Raw genomic sequence first — 23,413 nt, 5'->3', positions numbered from 1 at the left:
TGCAAATTCTGCCAAAAACTGGGACAAGTTGAATGTGAGAAACCTGGGAAAGGATGCACTTTCACAGCAGATTTTAGCACCTAGCAAAGCTGAACTGCCCTAATCTAGAACAACCACAAGGGTTCTTTTACTTCCACCAGCCAAGAGATCTGAGCAATACTACAGAGGAAATCATGCACCAAATTAGGAATGTAGAAATATGAAAATTAAGGTAGATGGATTATAAATAACTAAGGAGAGAAACTAAAATGTGGTTGATTATAATTCTTGCTGGAATTATTCACAGCAACACTGAGAAGATTAAGTATGAAATTGTTTGTGAAAGCAATGCTAACCAGCCATAGATACAAACAAGGTATTCAGCAAAATTCCTTTTCTCCTCCCCCTTCTATTGTACACTGATCATGATTGATGAAAAATTCAAATATGCATTTAATTGAGTGCATTCAGTTACACATTTATTGCTGTTTAGACACCTGGTTTGATTTCTCGTTCCGTTGTTCCTGAGATGTTACTGAAAACAATAGTTATAGTGACAAAAATCTGCCATATTCATGTTAGGCCAATAGCTTGCAAATTTGGGCAGCATTTCATGACTTAACCACATTTTCCAACAGTTCTGGATCCAGCAAAATCAGCTGAAGTAAATATCTTCAGCACCCAGGGATCTCTTAAAATCACAGAAGCACCATAATAGGTGCTAGGCTGTTATCCTACATAGAATTCCACAGAAAATATGGAAAATATGGAAATATAAGACATCTTTTATTTGCCTGAGGTCAGAGACAGGAATACAGTCTTCTTTAGGAAATGTGTTTGGGGACCAACCTAATGAGAAACTAACTGTAAATGTTGGAGATTTAAATCCACGTTTAAGCTGTTGCTTGTTCTCAGCCTCTGTAAGCTCTGGCCTGCCATGAGTGAGCCTCTGGCTCTGAAAGAAGCAAAATAAAATTGTTGATTTCAACTATTTGCTTGCTTAGGAAGGAGGGCACTGAGGTTTCCCTTCTCTAGCTCATTGGTCTCTGTGAATTAACAGGAACAGCAGTGGTTTTCAGCTTTGCTGGGTAAGGGCATGCTTAAAAATTCAGATTTGTCATCATGAAATCAGCTACATCTTTATTTATCTTAAGATATTTCTGAACTTGAAGCATGGTAAGTGAATAAAAAGGAAGACTTAGAAGACATGAAGGAATATGATAGTTTTTGTTTAGATTTGTAGATCATGAAAACACAATTAATTTAGTGGCAGGCTTTCCTCTTTTTAAGTAATTTTACCCTTGTTTAATGTTAAAATGGAAATAGAATAGTAAGCATACAGTGTGTTCACATGGTCTTTGAAGCTTTGAATAACTAAAATTTATGGGAAAGACAAAGTTTGTTTCAGTGATTAAACTAAGAATTGAGCTGTTAGCATTGCAAAAGCAAGGTAAATAATGAAGATGTGATTGCATGGATTTTTGCCTTACAAACCATCACAATGACTTACAACTAAAATCACTCATTTTATTTTTCCAGCCCTTTTCAGCTCAGATGGCAGGACTGGATGAGAAGTCTGGACTTGGTAGTCAGATGGGACTGATGCCTGGTGCAGTGGTAAGATCACATTAGCCCTGTATTGTAAGAGAGGCTGCAAGTGGAGTGTGTGTCTAAAAACCCAAAAGGGAATTCATCCTCTACAGCTTCGCGTACCTCTAGAACCTGGATGTACAGTGTATTCTAGTAGAGTTTTGCACAGTACCTGGGGAAACAGTGTTTTTCTGTTAAATGACATCTTATCCCACCTCTATCTGGCTCTCCTTCTGAAATATTGCAGCTACTAACAGTAACGTACAGGAGAAACAAAACCAGCTCCTCTTGAGTCGCTGCAGTGACTGAAAGTTGTCAGGTATAACACAAAGTGGAATAAAAATAAGTAACTTCTTTTCACATGTGACATCAAATTAGGGATTTTTTTTTTTTTTTTGGTAGTAATTAAAAAAAATTACTTCCAAAACCTACTCTTAACTCAAATTTTTGCCTTGTTATTTCAAGACAGACTTTCTGTTCCTCCAGTGGGCCCAGTTTTTTCACTGGCATTCCTCACTTTGGATATGTCCTTTGAGTGCACTGGGGACTTAATGGTATCACTGAAGTTTTCTACTCTCTATGAGAGCTGTTTCACCCCCTAACTTCTGGAACTCTTGGAGTTATTTCTTAATAATACTGCTCTTTACATTGATTATCTTGGAAGTACTGTTACCCTCTTTGCTGGTATTTTTAACATCCCTTCTGAAGGAAACTGTTCTTTAGTGATTGTGCTGCCCATGAGTTTGCCCACCTGAATCTTATCTGAGTCCCCACTAGTAGCCTTCAAAATCAGTTCCAATACCATACAAAAGGTTCTAAAGATAATTTCATACTTTGCCTTAGGATTAACATTTACAGTGATTTCTTCAGAGAATTTTTTGATGAAAGTCTCTCTTCAGTGAATTTGCTTTCTGAACGTAAAATGATTTGTTCCACAAGTCTGCCCTACTTTGTTACTTTCATTGTTTTGCTTAATCCTTTCAATGAGTTTTTCTCAAGGTGTTGCATCTCTTGTACAGCCTCCTCTTTCATCATTCTCAAATATTATTAAATTTAATGGTAATACTTCTATTGCCTTACACAGTCTGCTAAAGTCAGTTGGGGCTCGCTTTCTTTGAACTGATTTATCAGGTTATGTGACATTCTTTTTTCTTTCTCTTGTAAACTGGATAAGCTGTTTACATTGACAGCTGAAAGATTGGATTTTTTTTCTAATATTCATTAGCTTATTTTTATTTTAAATGGCCCATTGCTAACTCTTCTACATTTGTTTTGCAAAAATTAGTAAAAAATTATTGAATTTTAAAAGACATAGGTCTTGAACTTCTGTCAAAATGGATGGTTGTCTATTATGGATACTTTTGTATTCCTAGACCAAGTACCAAGATTCCAGTACCAAGATAATTGCTTTCAAACAAGATATTGTTTTTTTCATGTTACAATTAGGTTTGAGATTGTTCCTAAAAGTCCCATGACACTTTCTAAGGGACAATCTGAGTTTTGTGTAACTAACCACAATGATTTGGACAGCTCTTTTGGTGGTTTGTATGACACATTTAAACATGTCCTTTCATTACTACTTTTCAGCTCAGGACTGAGAACAAGAAGATTAATTTGTCACTGACTCCATTATGAGATTCATCTGAGTAATGACATTCACTTCAAGTGAAGACTATTCCCCCCAACTCTTTTGTTACTACATTTTTTTTGTGGAGCTAGACAGACCATATTGTTATTGTGATTCCAGGGAGTGTGAGGTTGCAGGAAGCAGCCAAGTCCATATTTTCAGCTGCTAATGAAATTGCACTCCTGTGGCTTTTGGACTTCGAAGATTTCATTCAATGTGCACTTGTTTCATAATGCCAGTTTTCTGAGGAAAAACCTTTCAGACTAGAAATGCTGGTGGACACTATCAGGCCATTAGGATGAGTCTTACTTGAGAAAGGTTGTTTTCCAGTGTGTAACAAGTTGTGTGTTCAACAGGGTCCAGTGGGTCCAAGAGGTCCTCAGGGTCTCCAAGGAAAACAAGTGAGTGCTTCGCCTCAGGGGATTTAATTGACTAGAGCTGAAGGCTCTAGTGAGCTCCTAGTGAGTGGGGTTTGTGCATCTCTGGGGCTGTGTCCACCCTCAATGACTTATGGCTGAATGCCCCTTCATCCAGAAGGGAATTTAAACAAGGGCTCTGCTCCAGATGGGCTCTATACACAGGAATTGGCTCCAAAAGAACAGTTTATTAGCTCTTTAACAGGGTTTTAACCCAACACGTTTTTTAATGAGTGAGCAGCAATGAACATGGGGACTGTTCTGGTTTTGGTATTGGCATGGTGTTAAGGTTCCAATGGGGTTTATGTATGGTACAGGATTAATCTACAGCTTGAAGGGTTTTAGTATCCAACTTTCACTCATATGGAAATGTGAACTGGTTCTGAATTAGAATCCAGACTCCCCCATAGGCTGTGATTTTTCTGGTCATGGATTTTAAATTATATCCTTATAATTGCTATTGGAATATGTAACTGTATTAATCTTTAATTTTAGGGTGGTGCTGGCCCCACAGGCCCACCTGGTGAACCTGGAGATCCAGGACCTATGGTAAGACCAATAAATGCAAACATTTCTGCAATAGAATTGCAGTATGCTATACTTCTTTATTTCAGAACGCATTTTTCTGTCATGTTGTTTCAGCTGAAACTATTAAGTAACTTCATCGAAGAGTTGTGGTGTTCAAAGCATGTTGCCCTGGGTCAGTGAATTTGAGTTATTTTGAATGTGAATAGCAATGATTATATTAGAAACAATCATTCTCACTTTTTCAGCACAGGCCTGAGGATGGTTAGGTAAAACCATACTTGATAGTGTAACTTACATAAAGGATGATACCACTTGTTTTTTGAGGCAACAAAATGATTTAAAAGTAAAAGCAAGAGCCAGAAATTAGAAACAGCATCAACTGTGATTTTTAATGTTTTGTTTTTTTTTTTCCTAAAGAATCCATCCTATATTTCCACAAAATATAATGCAGGTTTTCTAGAGTGAGGATGGTTAGAAAGAGCACCACAAAACTATGTAAATGTGCTTAGGCATAAAAATATTCCTTTTCCTACATCTGTTTTTGTAAAACCAGACTTTGAAATGGAGTAAATAGATATTTAAGTGATGGCTAAACTGACTTCTCAACAAATATATTTATTTCTTAGGGGCCAGTTGGTTCTCGTGGGCCAGAGGGACCTCCAGGCAAACCTGGTGAAGATGTAAGTATGTTATTCTTTGTATCTTGTTTTATTTTTAATAAAATAAACATTGGCATCTGTAAGACAGTGACTAACCAGCAGATGTGCTTGTTCTAACTGCTATTGTCTGCTTTCCTTTGTAATTGTACTCATTAAATCCAGCATCTCAACTGTGAATCTTGGCAACCATTTCCCAACCCCTCCTTCCTTTTCCTTATGTGTCATCACCATACCTAAAGTCTAAGCACCATCTCCAATTCTTACCTCAGTAAGTTCTTAACTGAGATAATCTTTCTTGAAATCAAACATAATAATAAATCACAGGGGTCACTTGGAGGCATCTCCTCTCTTTTGGGATTGCATGTTGGGTTAGAAGAGCTGTAATGGCATCATGCACATGTATCTGGACAAGATTTTAGTATTTAATTTCTTTATAATTGCTTATGTTCCTTACTGGTAAGTGTATAGTATTTATTATTGCAAATCACACTAAATCCATCTGAACTTGGATATTGGTTAGAAAACTGCAGATGTAATTTTAGTATAGAAATTAATTGTGTAACAGCCACCTTCCCATTAAACTATTAAAGGATTTTTAAGAATCCTTGGCAACAGTTGACTTGTAGTGCAAGGAAGTAAAATATTGACACTGCTTTAAGAACTTCCCCCATTTCCATTGTTTGAGTATCTTTAATTGCATTTGTGAAGCACTTTGCCTTCTCTCTGAACTGAAGATATTTGTCTGAAGCCTTCCATATTCCTGCATCCTGGCGTCCTGGGTGCATTTGAACTGATTGATGCATGTAAAGGAATATTTGACTGTGACTCTGGAGGGCTTTGATTCCTCTTCAAAATATACTTGTTTGATTTCACCACATTGTTTTTCCTATTGCACTACAAAGAAAACAGTCACTGTCATAGAATGAAATTATCGACATATTAAAACATTTAAAAAGAAGAGTCACAAGCTGCAATGCAGATAGTTTTGAATTGCTGTTCCAGTGGGAAATAACAGCAATTTGATACTCTGTGTGAAGATGACAGAAAGTTGCCTCATAAATTCCCAGGAAAACCAGGTGGCAGCACCATCTCCTGACTGGGATACATTGTGGGCTCAGCCTTCACTTTTCACAGTTCTTGGTTAAAAACCCTTAGTGAGTTAATGTGTCTAATGCACATTTGCTAGGCACCTATGCAGTTGATTCATGCCACTGACATTGTTACAGCAAAGAGAGGATACATAACACTCATGTGAATGTCCTCGTTTTTTTGAATGGAAGAATGATACCAAAGTCCATTTTCAAATCTCCTGTTTTAATGGGTTCTTTCTTTTTCTTTCCTTAGGGTGAACCTGGTAGACCAGGACAATCTGGTGAGCCTGGATTTCCAGGATCTCCAGTAAGAGCATGATTATTTAAATTGTAGTAAAATAATCATATGTCATCGTATGGTACTGGTTCCTTACTTCATCCTGATGTGACTCATCAGTATTGCTTTTAATTATGAGTGCAGAGTTCTGCCATTCAGTATCAGAAGTCCTTAGCTCACTCCTAGGCTTCAAATTGGTGTTTGCTTTGTTGTTGAGACCATAACTGTTGTTATCTGAGGTTTCTGTTCTGAATTCATATCACCAGTATTCTGACACAAGGCACTTATCTCCCTTCTGTTAGCCTTTCCAGAGAAACCTGGTAGCAAGCTAAGAGAGCTTTGGTTTAATTGTTAAATGTATTTTGGTAGCAGTTGTTGATCATGTTTCTGGTCTGACGTATTCTGAAAGTTTGCAGGTCTGAATTTCTATTTTATTTTAACTGATCTGAATTTTGATCTCAAATTAATTTTGATCTCAAATAATTTTGAGTTCAATTAATGTTTGTCCATATTAACCCTCAAAACCTGACCTTCCACTCATCTTATTTAATTACTTTTGTTGAAATTTGATGTTTGATCACACAGCAATATAAATGATAAATCTTTTAATGTCTGTGAAAGTGTGATAAAGCTGAGAATAACTACAAGGCTATATCATCTGTGAGCTGCTCAAATGCTGTTCCTCACTATAATGAAGGTGAAGGAGTGTCCTTATCCCTCTTATTGTTGTGTTTATCTGCAGAATCAGGATTGTATTTGATTTTTCTTTTTCCTACCTAGGGCCCTCGAGGCTTTCCTGGTGCTCCTGGTCTCCCAGGTCTCAAGGGTCACCGGGTAAGAGAAAAGGTTTTCCCTCTGCTATAGATGATATTTCCTGGCAGTTTCAGAATGAAGATTTTTCTTTGTATCTGTGCAGAACTTGCCTACACTACAGATGAGGCAGCTGTAGCAGAATTACTGACATTTGAGAGAAAGAGGTCCTTGTAGAAAATCTGTGCTATTCCCCTTTAAGCTGACCTCTGTATTACATGCTCCAGTGCTTTCTTCACTCTATTTTCAAATGTTCTGGGAATCTGGAAGGAGCTTGCATGAGCCCTGCCAAGCTTCAGGAGGCGCAAACCTGACAGTTCTCTCACTTTGTTGGCTAGTCTTACATTAGGGTGGGGAACTTGAGAGGTGGATATGTTTGCAACATGGAGTGATTACAAATCACCAAGTTTTCTGGCCAGAATTTTACTTTAGGGAGGAATAAATTGGTTTCCTATGGCTCAGAGCCTCCTCCTTGTTGTTTTAGGATTTTTTTTAAAACTTTTCTTGTTTTAAAAAGGAAACCAAATCCAAGGAAATGTACCTTGTACAAATGGTTTCCATTTAGGAAATGTTTAGAAACTTTATTCCATCTGTTTTTTCTTCTTTATTTTTTTTCTTTTCTTACTCTTACCACCTCAGATCTATTCTTAATACTTTAATATCAAGTTACTTTAAAATAATAGTAGGGGTGCTCTCTGTGTGTACATATATAAATACAATTTCTTTGTATTTTTGTAACCGACAGGGATTGAAAGGACTTGATGGTCCAAAAGGTGAAATTGGAGCAGCTGGAGCAAAGGTATTTTTATGGCCCAAACAACTAATTGATTAAGCATGTTTTGTGTAAAACAAAGATCTTAAAAGGCAAGAGATCTTTTGAACACAGCTTTGTACCCTCTCTGACCTTTATATGGGGAGAGAGTTCAATAGTGCCAGTCCCAACTTCAGCTGGGGCTGCTTGATATCTGTAAGGGTTCACTGGGTGAGAATTTGTGACATGTATGTAATACTGAATGCAATAGAAAGAACCCATGCACATTTTGCAATTCTCCACTTGGACAGTTCATGGTTCTTGCTGGCTCTAGGTGACCAAGTTGAACAATTTTTAATATAATCAAATGAAGCAATGCATTAACTAAAACCTGACTCTCCTCCTTCAAATTGGGATAGATTGGCTTAAAAGAAACAGGCATTGGAGAGGAGAGGGGATGTATTTTAATCAAATTGACTATTTTATTAGCTTATTCTCTTAGAATTTTTGATCCCCATTGGCACTGCACCACTCTTACAATTTCAGATCAAAGCAATGGTAACACAGGCTAGCCAGCTGGAGTCAGTCCTTTCAAGATGGTTAAAAGACATTTTAAGAGAGCATAGAATACTTTTTAAAGACTTTTCCACTTTTATCATTGCTGATGCTGAAACATTTTTGGCCTGGTATAGGTGATAATTAAATGTGGGAGAGAACTCTTCCTTTGGATAAAAAACATAGTAAATTAAGTGAACCTTCCAAAATCTAAATTTAAATGTGAGATTAGTAGTTAAGGAGAGTTTGTGTAAGAAAAGATTTCTTTCCCAAGATTGCCTACCACTTTCTGTGGAGACAACAACAGCAGCAGTCTTGACAGAGAACACTTAAACACTGAAAACACATAAGCATGGCAGTTCCATCAGCCTGGAGAGCAGTGTCCTTGCCATGTGTCATGCACACAGGTACCTGTGCAAATCTGCCCTTGAGGTCCAACATAATCACAGAGGACTCACAGAAGGATGAGATGAGACTCGATTTTCTTTCACCCATTTCTCTAATTCTGTTATTTCATTTCCTTTTCTAGGGAGAGTCTGGACCAACTGGAGCCATGGGTCCAACAGGTCCTTTAGTGAGTGTCACTTGCATTGGGTATTGCAGAAGAGACTGTAAATACTTTTGCTAGTGGGAATTTCAGAGGTTTGATATCTATGTTCGAGATCATTGAGCTTCATTAGCTCCTTTTCATGAAGGTTTTGTTTTCTATTACTCTGACAGTGAATTTGGTCCATTGTAAGCTCTTCTTCCCCTCCAGTTGCTGACCTAGTTAATAATGATGAATCAGGAGGTTCAGCAGAGACTTGGCTGTAGGCATGGTGATGGTTTCCCAGCTTATCTAAGTGTAGGGTGATAGTTTTCTCTGTTTTACATGGTGATGCCTCATATGGGGTGATTTCAACATGAGAAAAACTGGCTTGGGTTGCTCTGAGGTAGAACTGCAGTAATTGAGATCAGGAATGAACTAGCTAAGAAAACCATGGACAGAGGATTTTGGAGGTTACAATGAGGATGAGTATGCATGCCCTGGAAGGGAAATGGAGAAACTTTATTTTAGAGTAATTTTCATTCACATGTGGTTTTGGACAACTGTATGTGTGTGAGTAGTGTTACATGACAAAAACTGACTCTTGGCAGTGCTTCTGGAAATAAAATTATATCTTTCTGATATCAGATAATGGCATCTCTCTGTGAAGCACTATGTTGTGTGTAGAATGTAATAACCCTGAAGTGGAATCTAATTTGTGAATGAGATTTAGTGAGAGAAGTTGCATTATTGTTCCTGGTGAGTATATACAGAATTTATTCTATTGTGTTTAAAACTAGAAATACTGTTGAAATGGGAAAACAGAAATTACAGTTTATTAAATTTCCACTGGGAGGCTGTAAGGATTTATTTGAGCCACTACTTCTTTTCTGCTATAGGACAAGATAAGTTACTCCTATAGGAGTGCAAAAAACCAACCCTTTTTATTATTCTGGCATGATGACCTCCTAAATAATGCACTTCTTTTTCCTTTTTAAGGGACCTAGGGGAATGCCAGGAGAAAGAGGACGGATTGGACCACAGGGTGCTCCTGTAAGTAGAATCTTCCTTCTCTCTTGTAATGCTTCTCTTGCTAACTTAAATTGAAATCCCTGAGCCTGAAAGTGTTTGTTCATGTGACTTGCTAGTCACTTGTCTTGTGAGTTCTGCTATAGCTTAAGAAAGTTAGGGATGAACAGTTTTGTGGGGTGAGATCTTTACTATAAATTTAAAAAGTTCAACAGAGTTTTAATATGAGAGTGGTAACCATATGGTAACTTCTCATAGCAGAGCTGCCCATGAGTCCAAATCCCCTCACAGCATGATTTTCTGGGACATAAAATGTCTTTCATGTTTCTGTGGGATTTCTTGTGAGAGGTTCTTTTCAGCAAAAAATACTGAGCAGGAAATAATAGGTTTCAATTTTCTCTAGAAAAGGTTCAAAATGAAAGTTGAGATGAAATCTTTCAATTCAGATCTCAATTTAGATGAAATCTAAAAACTTAATTCCAGATAATAAGGCTATCTCCTTTAAAAGTATTTTCATTTTCAGCAAAAATAGGGACTATCTTTGACATGAGATCACATTTGAGTTAGAACTTTTCTCCTGCTGCTTTTACATCCAGTGTCAAGTTTTTCTGGCATTTCTCCCCATGAGTTTTATATGATCTACTTGTTTCATGTGCCCCATACAATGACACTCTCAAAATATTATCCTTTCTGAAAATAGAGAAATCCATTAATTCAAATGGGAGCATAATTTCTTCCAGAAGTTCTCCATGACAGTGTTTGAAGGAATGTGCAATCCAGCATTTCTTCAATCACTTTAATATATGTAGTTTTATCACAAATGCTGGCAATAAATTATTTAAAAAATAGGCAGAGTTCTTACAAATACCCTGTGTTTTCTATTTCTGTGTCTAGGGTGGACGTGGCCAGCATGGTATGCCTGGGAAACCAGGCCCAATGGTAAGTATTTGGTTCTCAATCACCCACTTTTTCATCCTGTGTTTCTGTGTTTCCACTTGCCATTTGACACTACAAAAAACAAAACAAAACAAAACAAAAAAAAACATTGGCGATTGCTGGTATCAGTTAAGTGCATCTGGAATTAATTATCTGAGAATGATTCCTAGTTCTACTCAGTTTTAGTGCTGTCCTCTGCAAAATTGTGCTCTGTAGGTTACTTCATGTAAAGGTTTTAATTTGCAGAGGAGTTGGTCATAGCATCTCCTGGGGAGGTGATGCTCTGCTGCTCTTATGGAGTCCATATGGTAGGGAGGGAAGTGTTTTAAGTGCATGCACTGCAATCTGAAGCAGTTCATAATTGAATGTTATCTTCCTCCGCATGCAAAGCTGGCAGATGAGGCTTGTTGTCAGCAAGAAGAAAGGCACTCATTGATAGCACAATTTGCTCCCTGCAATTGTTCCAGTACCAAATGTGTAAAAGGGCCTTTTAATTAAGAACAGTCCCTTTTTGAACTGAAGGCCAGATGCCTGTATCTGAATGTCTGCCAAGCTGAGAAAGCCTGGCTTGCACAGCTGCTGAAGTTCTCCCACCATGGCAGCAGGGCTGCAGAGGAAGATGTGGCTGTTTCCACTAGAGTGCCAGTGTAGCAAAGGATGCTGCTTTTGATCCTACACCCCAGTCTCACACTGCATATGCAGAATACATGTATGTGAATGCATATGAGTCAGGGATTATTCCCACTCATATAGTTAATTTTGTGTTGCTTTTGCACATGAAAACTGGTGATGGTTTTGTACTATTTGTTCAAGGCTACTTCCACTTTAAAAATATGGTATTTATATTTGGTTATTTTTGAAAGTGTCATTTGTAGGATATGGGTTACAGCTTCTGCCCACTTATTTAGTCAGCCTTTACCATTTTGTGATGTTCATCTTAGAAAAAAAACAAAAACCATACACAAAACCCAACAACCAAACACCCCAAAAGCATTGTACAAAAAAAAAAAAAATCTCCTCAAAACCCTAAACCACACCTGCATGCATTAGAATTTCAGTCTGTGCATACTCTTTATTTACTTGAGACAAAGTTCTGAGAGAAATTCATTTACCTGTGTCATCTTATTTAACAGACTGTTTTATTAAGCACTAAATTAAGGAAAAATGCTGTAAGAGAACCTAAAGAAATCAGTGCAAATGCCTAAAAGCTACAAAACTCAATTATTTAGTGAATCATGAAGGAAAGGTAAGTTGTTAGAAGAAACTTTAAAACAAAGAAAAAGTTTTTTCAGTATTTAAAATAAATTATAAAGTTGAAAGAAGCTGGGTGGCAAGCTATGAGGTTTTACATGAAGCTTATAAGTTTTTTTTGGCATAAAATGTGAGCTCAGCTTCACTGGACTTGATAAGTGGCTGGCTAATATTTTTGGAAAATCCCATGAAGTGTCACAAGGGAGATACTCATCCTTAATGCACGTGTTTCTCACTGGAGAAAGCATTAATGAAATATGTTTTTATTTGGGTCAGTGCAGTGGTACAGCATAATCCTGGAACCCTTCCTGCAACAAGAGAGAGATTTGGCAGATATTTGTGATCCAATAAACTGGGACATAGGTTTTCAAAAATATACTTGGTGAGCTGTTACATCAGTTCTGTAGAAATCCAATTCAAGGTCATGGCAGAAATGTGGTCTGTAATTAATGCTCAGTGGGACAGATTGTTCTGATTAAGTTTGTCAGGAGAGCTTTATTACATAGAACATTTTTTCTCAGCATGAATCATATTTTACAAAAAGACAGCAAATCAGGAAAAGATAAAGAGGGATTATCTGGGAACAGTGTTGCAGTGAGTATTAATAACCACTGTGTGCCGCCATCCCAAGACTTTGGAATACAGTAGAAAGTTCTCTTCAATGGCTTGTACAGCACAGGAGACATTATGGAAATGGAAACATCTTTGTCTCTGTAGCCCTGAAATGTTAATACAAGAGCTGTGTTTTACAGCTTGCAAATGAATTCATCTGTGAGGCCAGGAATTTCAATTGCCATAATTCTTCACTGTGAAATGTGTACATTGTGATCCAGGCATTAATAGCTGAATCAAGAGCTGTAGGTTTGCTGAAGTCAGCAAACACATTATTAAAGAACAACACCACAATTCCATAAAATTTATATGTATCAGTTAAAAATGTGGTATTTATAGTTATTTTGGTTTTGTTAGAAATGTTGTGTGATTTATATTTTATGTTTTATGAAAGATACATGTAATTCTAGACCCATGTTTACCCAATGATGAGATACTAATCTGTGTGATCTAAACCACTGAATCACAGCTTTGTGTGTCTGTCTTTTATAGGGCCCACTTGGCATAACTGGATCTCCAGGTTTTCCGGGTATTCCTGGTATAAAGGTAAAAAATAAAATGAAAATGTCTTTTTAAAATGTTGAACAACACACAACTATGTACTAGATTACACAGAACTCAGACTGATGTGCGTACAGATCCCCAGAGGCTGCTGTGAAATCAGTCTTAGTCAAGACCTTCAGACAGAAGATAAAACCCAAAGCCAAATGAAGCAATTGCAATTCACCAATGTTAAGATACTTTGCTTTCCCTTTTGCTCATGCCAGCAGGTGATTTTAAGATGATTGCCATGCTGTGCTTCAGCAATCTGCTCCAGAATATTCAAAGAATAGCAAGATACCTTGCTAGAAGCGAGGTTGAGGGCAAGTTGAAGACAGTATAGAGGCAGGGCCTTCTAGGGATGAAACTTCCCATTTTGGCCAAGAAGGCTTTTTGAGATGATCTAGACTGATAAGGGAAATGCCTGAACCCCAACAGAGATGTGTGGTTCATCACAATAGAGCAAATTACAGTTACTGCCTTTTGTGGCTTGGAGTGATTGGGCTGTGAAATGAAAAACTTTTGTTTGCTGCAGCACTGTCTCACTTACCTCCTTTGCTTTTCAACAAAGTGCTCTTTTTTTTTTTTTCCTTCTTAGCCTTGAGACACTGTCTTTGAAGATAGAAAAAACAACTCATATAGCTTCCTTGTACTTCTTATACATGTCCTGCATCCAGCTGCTCCTCTTCATCCCTTTACACTCCTAAAACATGATAAGAAAATATTATACAAGATGAAACTCGGTCAGGTAGCCAAGATCAGCAGATGTTTTGTGTTGTTGTGAAGCTGGCAACATTCACGACACTGTTTGGAAACAAGTCTTAATAACAGTATCTACTTAATCATACAATAGCAGGTTGGAAGGGGACCTCTAGGATCATCTGCTCCAACCTTTCATGGAAAAAGCAGTCTAGACAAGAGGAGTGTACAGTTAAATGATAAGCCTTGTAGTGCATAAAATGTTTTAGTGTGGTTCAGCATGATTTTACCTAAGTAAATGTTTTTAAAAGTCACATGATGAATCACTTAGAGCTTTTGCAAAGGAGAAGCTACATTCAAGTTTGATCATCAGATGACATAAAATTGGAATAAGTGCTTTGAACTTGTAAATGCTCAGCAGATTATACGATAAAGATGTGGATTTATTTTATGAAGATGTGACATTAACAGCCATGAGTTCCAAAAGATGTATTTCCTATATAAAATAAAAATTCAAAGAAGATGCTGGGAGGAATTTTTTATCATCCAGTCTAATCTTACAGGGATTTGATATTTAATATAGCTCTGTAACAATGAGTTCATCTGTGCTGTGCAAAAAAAGCACCAAATCAACCAATCCCTGATGTGTTACCGTATGTAAATCTTAAGCCTTTCTGTTAATGAAGGTAAAAAAAATTAGTAAAATTTTTTTAGATACATAGTGGGATTTTAGAGAGACAGGTCTGTTCTTGATCTTATTTGGACTCCTGGATAGTGCTGCTTTCCTGCAGAGAGTATTCTTGTCTTGTACATATTGGGAAAAAATCCTGTCTATACTTTTAATGTTTGCATTCATCTAGAAGTAAGAGAAGCAAAATTATGTAATTAAAACAGTATTTTAAGTATAATAAACTATTTCAAACATGACTTGTTTTTCTGTTATAAGCTCAGTATTCCTCCTGAGTCACCTTATAGTGCTGCTTTTTGGAGCAAAATAATCTGAAATTGTTTTCTCATGTGCAATCCTAGGGTGAAGCAGGTCCAACAGGTCCTCGTGGTCCTGAAGGTCCTCAAGGACAAAGAGGTGAAACGGGTCCTCAGGGCCCAGCTGGGTCACAAGGTCTTCCTGTAAGTACATTGAATTGAGTTCCTCAGTGCTCAGCTTGTGCATGTTCACCTCTTTATTGGGTTTTTTAGTGCCCCACCTGACAACAGTTTTACTCACATTACCCTTTTTCCCAAGGAAAGGAGGTCTTATTCCTTTGTTTTGTACTAATTGTATTGATAGTAGCTATTCATTTTATTACAAGTTGGAAAACTGAAAGTTACACTGTCTCAGTACAGTCTCAATCTTCAAAGTGCCTTAAAACTTAAGATTAAACATTAGATCTGCAACTTTAAAAATCAGATTAATTTGCATGCTTTGTTGCTCTTTTTAGCATTTGCATATGTTGCTGCATTTATTTAATGGCCTTTATTTTCTGGTCTTGTACAGTGGATAAAATATCTGTCTTCTACTTTGTGATTGATGCCCATCTCATAAAAATGATTTTTAATGATTGATACTTGATCTTTAGGGCGCTGAAGGGACAGATGGTTCCCCTGGTGCAAAGGGCCCTACTGTAAGTAATTGTATTTCCTGTTGAAGAAATTGTACACGTTAATTTATTTTATTTCCTTATTTTGATTGTGTTTCCTTCCTGTGCTTCCTGTTTGTATTTGTAGGGATCTCCAGGCACTGGAGGCCCCCCTGGATTATCAGGCCCCCCAGGTTCCCCAGGACCACAGGGCAGCACTGGCCCCCCCGGGATTCGAGGCCAGCCGGTAACGGGGTCTTTGTCTCTTTGGGAATTGTAGTGTCTGCCACGTGTCACTCCATGGAACTGCAGCAGGGTTAGCAGTGGGCTTCCAGTAGCATGCCAGGGAGAGAGATAAGGCTCAGATCCTGTGAATCTGCTGTGTATCCAAAGTACCACTACTTCATTGAAAAAGAAGTGTGTCTTTATAAACCTGGGAAAAGAGATTTATTTCAGCTTTTGTCTCGATAACATAATAATAAACAAGCATTATAAAGACAAACCATTATAAAAATCATATTATACTGCCTACAGTTAGTGGCTAACCTGGGAAATGTTTGTTTCATGGCATAACAGAAGATGATGAAGATGTTTATGCAGACTCTTAACTTTACTGGTGCTATTCATATGCTTGTTTTTAGGGAGACCCTGGTGTCCCAGGTTTCAAGGGAGAAGCAGGACCCAAAGGTGAACCTGTAAGTCACCATATGCTTTTTAAGTTGAAGGGGAAACACAGAGACTTATAACCATGTAACTTTTGGGAGAAAACTGACACTCCAGAGTTTGAGTTGGTTTATCAACCAATCTTCAGCTTTTTTTTTTTCTCACCAGTTAAATAATCATGTAATAATTGACAAAATACCACTGTCTTCTCTGAAAATTTCTATTAGAGTCTCACTGAATTTTGACTCTTTTGCAGTTTGACCAAATAAAAATTATTGTGGGTGATTACAAGAAGCAGTGTACAGCCCAACTTCAGCATTACAGTTTATTATCTTGTAAACATTGTAAAAGAGAAAAGCAGATGCTGAAAAGCTGTTACTTTTAACTGATCCAAAACCTAACTGGTTTTTTCTCCTTTATTTGGAAAAATATTTATAGTGTCCAGAAGACAGACTGTTTCAATATGCCTGAGAAATGGTGAAGTTCAATGATTTTTAAAATAGCATTTTATTCTCATTAGGGCCCACAAGGTCCCCAGGGTCCCATTGGCCCCATAGGTGAAGAAGGGAAAAGAGGTCCTCGAGGTGATCCAGGGTCAGTAGGTCCACCAGGTCCTGTTGGAGAGAGGGTAAGAAATCTAGAGGAATAAATGTCTTAAGAGATGCACTGCTAAGCTGAAAAACCTTTTGACCTACCCATGGTTGTTCTTAAAGCTTGATTGTGAATGTAGTCAAACCTTATTTTCCTTGCAGTACTTACTGCTGTGTGTTATTTTGTTACACTGGATACTTTCCTGTGGTGATTCAGTGCCCAGGATAATATGGTAGGAGAAAGGATGGAGATAGAATAAGCACATCTACAGACTTTTTCCTACACCTGTACAACTGTTTATCTCTGCTTTCAATGAGGCTGGTCACACAGAAGGAGCTGTCCAGCATGCATGAATGAGACACTGATATTTTTACCACTCTAAGTCATAACCCCAAGTTAAAGTATCTAATCTTCAATTCATAGTTCTGGTCCTTTATTTATAATAAGCTATGTAAAAATTAAGAGAATTGTATCATATCTACTGCTTTTTCTAGGGTGCTCCTGGGAACCGTGGTTTTCCAGGTTCTGATGGCTTGCCTGGACCAAAGGTAAGTTAAATTAAAGTATCCATCTTTCATGGTGTAGTTTGTTAAATCTTCCTACATCCAGACATATAACAAGAATGTGTTCCATTAGAAATGTCTGCTTCTGGACAAAAAAGCAGATTCAATTTACAAATGGCAAAAGGGGGTCTGAATGTTTTGAGGCAAAAATTTTTTTGGGAAAAGTCACTTTCAGTTCCCATGATGTTCAGCTTTGCTTACTTGTCCCTGTCTTAATGCTCCATCATTTTGAAATGTGCACAGATAAGGAACTGACCTCTTCTACTCCTACATTGCTTTATGTGTTGCTGTGTAGGAGGGGGCTCTGTGAAAAATTTCCTATTCTTTGTGTGTGGTGTGATTTCCTAGACTTGTCCCTTAAAAATATGGGTTTATCTAGCTTTCCTAACTGCTGTAACACTTCCAGAGAAGTGACTCACATAGGATTTGTCTAGTACTTCTGTAAATTCCTAACTTGGTAAAAATACAGGGATACTAAAATGCTTTGAGGAAGACACAACTTTTAAGTAATAATTTTGGGGAGAAAAGATAATAATTAGGAAAGTAATAACAGTAAAAGTATTAATGATTTATAACTTTACAAAAATATGTCTTTAATAAAAGATACTGTTTTTATTTAACCTTCTTTCTAGGGAGCCCAAGGAGAGCGTGGTCCTGCAGGATCTTCTGGACCAAAAGGAGGTCAGGGAGATCCTGGACGTCCTGGTGAACCTGGCCTTCCAGGTGCAAGGGTAAGGGACTGATACCAGTATCCTATAATCCATGGTACCTTTCATTTTTGAAAGGCAGCAGTGAATATTTGGGAATTCAGAAGGTCTTATGCAAGGGCAGACTGGTTTCAGGGAAGCTAAAGGCCAGAAGACCTGTCTTTATTTCCTGCTGGTGTTGGGAAGCACAGGAGACAAAGCCCTGATTGAGAACAGCTTATGCAAATGAAGTGTGTGTGTAAAGCACAGTTAACATGGATTGAAGGCCAACTTTCATTAAATTGGTGATTGATAACGCAGAAGATGAGTGATGTGTATCAACTAGGGGTTTTTTGAGGAAAATTATTGGAGGACAATTCAAAATATCAGAAAAGAGAATAAAGGGAGCAGTAAAAGGTGATATAGATCATGGCAGGAATAAAGATGTGCCTGTGAGAAGCTCAAGAGATGTAAAGCAAGAAAGTTGAGAATAGGGAGAAGTAAGATCAAAGACAGTGAGGGATGAAGCTATAAAGTGAAGATAAGGATGAAGACTTTTTGACATAGAGAAGTTTGTGCTATGGTAGTAACTGAGCATTTCTTTGGGATTTATTTATATATCTTTATTGTTACGGAATTATAAATCTAACCCTAACACCATACTATTCCTGCATTTAGGGTTTAACAGGAAATCCAGGTGTTCAGGGCCCTGAAGGAAAACTTGGCCCCTTGGTAAGTGACAAAAATAAGTCTTTTCAGTTAATGTCACAGTAATTCAAAGGTCTCACCTCACTTAAATTGCTTTTATTAACATGACACTTGTAAATTTATTAAGGCTCATTTTGATAGTTCACTTCACATTCCTAACTTCAAAATTAATGCCAATATCATTTGTTTAGTTTTTTCTGTGTCTCTTGCTTATCATCTGCTACATCATTGTTAAATGTTTGAACTAAATATTTTTCTAGTTGCTTTAAGGGCACAAAAAATTATTTGTCCATGATTTAGTTCTAATAATTGCATAGCATTTTTTTGGGAATTAATAAGTTCATATGAATAAATATATTTAGAAATTAATGTGGAAAATGCTTCATCTCTGCAGGGTGCTCCTGGGGAAGATGGACGTCCAGGTCCAGCAGGTTCCATAGGAATCAGAGGTCAGCCAGGCAGCATGGGCCTTCCTGGGCCAAAGGGTAGTAGTGTGAGTATGACAATCCCTGTTTGATTTTAACCATTTTTGTATATTTTAATGGATGAATAAAAAACAACTAAACCCAGTCATTTTTATTTCTGCAATTTAGGGTGATCCTGGAAAAGCTGGTGAAGCAGGCAATGCAGGAGTTCCAGGACAGAGAGTGAGTGTGGCTGTTATTTGAGGTGATCACAGAAAGTGCTGCTTTTCTGTTACATGTGTTCACTATACAAAATTTTTTCCCCTGTCATTTTAATGTAGGGAGCCCCTGGTAAAGATGGTGAAGTTGGCCCATCTGGTCCTGTTGGCCCACCAGTAAGTCAGCTTTTACCTCTCTGCCTGCCTGCCTGGCCCTCTGTCTACTCACTGCTCTTTTGGCTTCTATTCTTATCAACCTTCATGCCAGTTGTTGATTCCAAGTAAAAAATTCCAAGAATATTTAAAGGAAAAATTGTTCTAGAAAAATTGCTAGCTTTGTATTAACATATATATTGGTAGTCTAATTCCTTTTACTAACCACTACGAAAAATAGTGCAAGGAGTAAACAATTATTGTAGTTAATTTTCCCATCTTTCTTGGCTTTAATGGAACTGAGTGTTTTTCTGTTACCAGAGATCCTTTAGGGAAAGGATTTTAAAGAAATGATACACATCTTATTGCAACTTTTAGGTAGGCCATCTTGCCCTGGGATAAGTAAACATGTATAACAAATAAATACATAATTGAAAATATGCATAGTCAGAGAAAAGAAAAATTGTGAAGCCTGCCTATATTCGTCTTCTGCTTACTTATTACTTTCTTTTGTGTAGGGTCTGGCAGGAGAAAGAGGAGAACAAGGCCCTCCAGGTCCTACAGGGTTTCAGGTATGTGCATTCATTTTTTTTTTTAAATTAAAAAATAATTAACCATGTCTTTATGAACTTTAATTGGAGAAATTCAATTGTGTATAATACAACACAATTTCAGAACTAAGGCAGGATGTTCAGAATAATTAATGATCCATAAATTTCATATCAGGTGTGCACTAAACCAAACTGGCAAAGGTTGAGAAAACCTTCTATGTTAATCAGCTTTAGTTTCAAGATTTTCCAAAAAGGTTCCAAATATGTAGCAAAATAATTGTTTTGATAATGAAGTATTAACTAAATCAATGTCTGTTTATAGATAACTTTACTTTTAGAATTGGGATGTCCTGGAAATGTTAAGGAAGGGCTGCTATCTCATTTAGAGAGGGGAAACACTTCGGTGCAATTTTCATATAACTCTTTCCCTCGGGGATATCTGAGGGTGTGCTCTTGTACTAAGTGTACTGCAACATTCATGATCTTGTTGTCCTAGTTAAGTCTGGATTTACACAACTTTCTGTCATGTTAGTGACCATTTTAATTACTTTTTACAGGGCTTGCCTGGGCCACCAGGTCCTCCAGGTGAGGGAGGAAAGCCAGGTGATCAGGTAATATATGTGTAACATAACATTAAAAAGAATACAATTTATGAAGTACTTTTACATTTTCATCTCTTTCTAGTTGAATTTCCAACTCTGTTTCAAAATACTTACTGATTGACTGCAAGCTGTCTGAGAACTACTTTGGCATAAAATAATTATGAGAATCTGTGTTCTTGGACTGAGCTAGACTATCACCTCTTGTCATTGTCAGATAGGATTAAGAACTGGCCATCTACATTTACAGTACTTTGGAAATAAAAATGTTTGTCTCTAATTTCCATAACTATGAAGTTATGAATAATGATTTCATTCTAATGGTGAATTTTGTTCTTAGGGTGTGCCTGGAGATCCTGGAGCAGTTGGTCCATTGGGCCCCAGGGTAAGTGGTTTTTTTCAGAGTTTAAATATTCATAACAGTTCTCTGAGGTTGGAAGTTGATGTGTAATATGGACTTGAACAGCTAAAGTCAGTATTTGACCTTTTTCCCCACCAAAAAAATAGTGGTAAATATGGATATGTTTTAAGATGAATTCTTTAAAATCTATCACCGTTAATGATTTTGTAGCTCCTGAAGTAGTGTTGGGTACTAGCCACTAAATGATTTGGTTTAGGCTGTGAAATGAGAGTTTTTAGTTTGCTGAGCAACATATTTCCCCCACCTCTAACAGTAAAAGCATAAAGCTAGTTTTTATTTAATCAACTCTCCTAGAATTTGTTCACAGGCTCTACTACCCTTACATGTATTTAGGATTTTGTCTACCAGATTTCTACCCTGCCTTGTAAATAAATTATAATCTTCCATTTCATAGGGAGAACGTGGCAATCCAGGGGAAAGAGGAGAACCAGGTGCCTCAGGAATCCAGGGTGAAAAGGGCATGGCTGGAGGCCATGGTCCTGATGGCCCAAAGGTAAACTGAGTAGAGATTTGCCTTGCTGCAGTGATGTGATGTATCATTCTGCTCATTTGCATGAACACAAGAGAGAGTTTTTTTATTATTAATATGAAAGGCATCTCCATTGTATAAGGAAGGACACACAATTCCAATTATGACAATGTTAATAAATTGCAACATACTTAAATGTTGAGAATTCGCAGTAGAACTGGGCAAAGCCATTTCTGAACTGCAGAAAACCTTCCAGCAATGTTTTAAGAGCCATGCCAGTTTACACAAAGACACTTGGCAGGGCTAAGCAGTTAAAAGAAAATGCTGAAGTCTTCATGCCTGCATGCAGGTGCCTGCTATGGATGTGATTAGGTCAGCAGTCAGGTTAAGCAGGGAGTGCCTCTAGGTATGGGAGACCTGTAATAGACATGAGCATCTCTTCCCCTGGCAACTTCTACCTGTACCTAGTTTCTATACTAAACCAGGCCAAGGAAGAAAGATTCTCAAGCTTCTTTTTTGTCTTTTTTCATCTCCAGTATGTACTGATTAAATATTAATCTATCTGGAAGAACTGTGGTATTACAGTTGAACTTCCTGAGTAACACAATGGGAAAAGAAAAGTATTTGGATGTGAATAAAGTCCAAATTTCAGATAAAATTATTACTTAAAACTGTACCCCAGAGACTTCAACACAGGCACAACATGTTCTGCAGCCTGGAGACAAAGATGTTTCTCAGATGAATAGGCAACGACTTGTTTTTTGTTCCAGGGAAGTCCAGGCCCTAGTGGGACACCTGGTGATCCAGGCCCACCAGGCCTTCAGGGCATGCCTGGAGAGAGAGGGATTGCTGGAACACCTGGCCCTAAGGGTGATAGAGTAAGTCTGTTTATTGCTGTCCTCTTGAGTAGAATGACCTGTCCCTTAACACAGTGCCATAACTGGGACTTTCTGGGTGTTTTCCATAGGGCGGCGTAGGTGAGAAGGGTGCTGAAGGTACAGCTGGCAATGATGGGGCAAGAGTAAGTAAATCTGTCACTCTCTTTAGACCTACTCTTCACACACAGGTTTGTTTACTGTGCTAGGGTACTCAGCTTGTAGAGTTAAACACAAGCAGTGGTATCATGGTATGTCATGGGTTTACAGTCATTACCTCACCCTCCAAATTTTCAAGTTTTTAGGACTGCTGTGCACAATAAGCCCCTGTGTACCAAGCCCCTTTTTGGTATCATCAATAATGCGAGCTGAGAGCTCAAGAAAAAGGATTAACAGTTGATTACAGATTTGTCTAGGTTGATTATAGTAAAAATATGGAAAAATGAGCAGAGATGAATAGATAAAAAGCAAACTTTCCAGCTTTTAGTCTTGGAATAAAGCAGATGCCTCCTTATTGTCTGCATCAAGCTGCCCATAATCTGTCCTGAATTTCACAGGTGAAAATTCCTGTAGATGTACTAAGCCTGACATACGCAGTAAGCTGTTGGCGATTCTGGAAGTTTTGAATCTCCATTGCATTAATAAGGTCTCTATTCTGCTCAAGATGTGTTCAAGACACATTGCACACTGCTGCACAGACCAACTGTCCAATAATCTCTATTGCACTGGGTTTTCTTTGCATGCACTGACCATTTTTCCTTCCCAGATGGTATTTGAGTTACTTTTTACATTAATTGAGAACAAATCTGAGATTTTTGGGTTGTGCAAACCAGTTGGACTACTAGCTGCTAAGCATCCGGAAATCTGAGGTAGAATCAAAATACAAGGATCCTGTCTGGACTAAACTTAGTGTTAAAGAGGAAAACTTTTTTTGAGAAACCCCACTATACAGAAGCTCTAATAAAGTTATCATCTCTGAGCTGGAATCGGTTATCTAAATCAAACACCATCCAAAGATACAGAGCAGTTCTTAGTCATTGTAAGGGATGTTTAGAGCTT

At 37.6% G+C, this 23,413-nt stretch overlaps 1 protein-coding gene across 2 annotated transcripts in view; it reads left to right on the top strand.

Moving 5' to 3' along the window:
* COL5A2 (collagen type V alpha 2 chain) overlaps window positions 1-23,413 on the top strand; it is a 96,176-nt gene that overhangs the window by 57,604 nt on the left and 15,159 nt on the right. For both annotated transcript variants that reach the window (XM_079311371.1, XM_079311370.1), the window contains 28 exons: window positions 1,519-1,596; window positions 3,553-3,597; window positions 4,108-4,161; window positions 4,767-4,820; window positions 6,144-6,197; window positions 6,948-7,001; window positions 7,723-7,776; window positions 8,813-8,857; window positions 9,809-9,862; window positions 10,733-10,777; window positions 13,130-13,183; window positions 14,906-15,004; window positions 15,454-15,498; window positions 15,602-15,700; window positions 16,095-16,148; window positions 16,637-16,744; window positions 17,202-17,255; window positions 17,903-18,001; window positions 18,635-18,688; window positions 19,059-19,157; window positions 19,258-19,311; window positions 19,410-19,463; window positions 19,958-20,011; window positions 20,548-20,601; window positions 20,930-20,974; window positions 21,405-21,503; window positions 22,250-22,357; window positions 22,447-22,500. In XM_079311371.1, the coding sequence (XP_079167497.1) occupies window positions 1,519-1,596; window positions 3,553-3,597; window positions 4,108-4,161; window positions 4,767-4,820; window positions 6,144-6,197; window positions 6,948-7,001; window positions 7,723-7,776; window positions 8,813-8,857; window positions 9,809-9,862; window positions 10,733-10,777; window positions 13,130-13,183; window positions 14,906-15,004; window positions 15,454-15,498; window positions 15,602-15,700; window positions 16,095-16,148; window positions 16,637-16,744; window positions 17,202-17,255; window positions 17,903-18,001; window positions 18,635-18,688; window positions 19,059-19,157; window positions 19,258-19,311; window positions 19,410-19,463; window positions 19,958-20,011; window positions 20,548-20,601; window positions 20,930-20,974; window positions 21,405-21,503; window positions 22,250-22,357; window positions 22,447-22,500 (1,824 nt within the window). The remainder of the gene's footprint in view (window positions 1-1,518; window positions 1,597-3,552; window positions 3,598-4,107; window positions 4,162-4,766; window positions 4,821-6,143; window positions 6,198-6,947; window positions 7,002-7,722; window positions 7,777-8,812; window positions 8,858-9,808; window positions 9,863-10,732; window positions 10,778-13,129; window positions 13,184-14,905; window positions 15,005-15,453; window positions 15,499-15,601; window positions 15,701-16,094; window positions 16,149-16,636; window positions 16,745-17,201; window positions 17,256-17,902; window positions 18,002-18,634; window positions 18,689-19,058; window positions 19,158-19,257; window positions 19,312-19,409; window positions 19,464-19,957; window positions 20,012-20,547; window positions 20,602-20,929; window positions 20,975-21,404; window positions 21,504-22,249; window positions 22,358-22,446; window positions 22,501-23,413) is intronic.

The sequence above is a fragment of the Erithacus rubecula genome (assembly GCF_903797595.1).
Source record: "Erithacus rubecula genome assembly, chromosome: 8".
Classification (NCBI taxonomy): domain Eukaryota; kingdom Metazoa; phylum Chordata; class Aves; order Passeriformes; family Muscicapidae; genus Erithacus; species Erithacus rubecula.
This window is presented reverse-complemented; position numbering and strand designations above follow the sequence as displayed.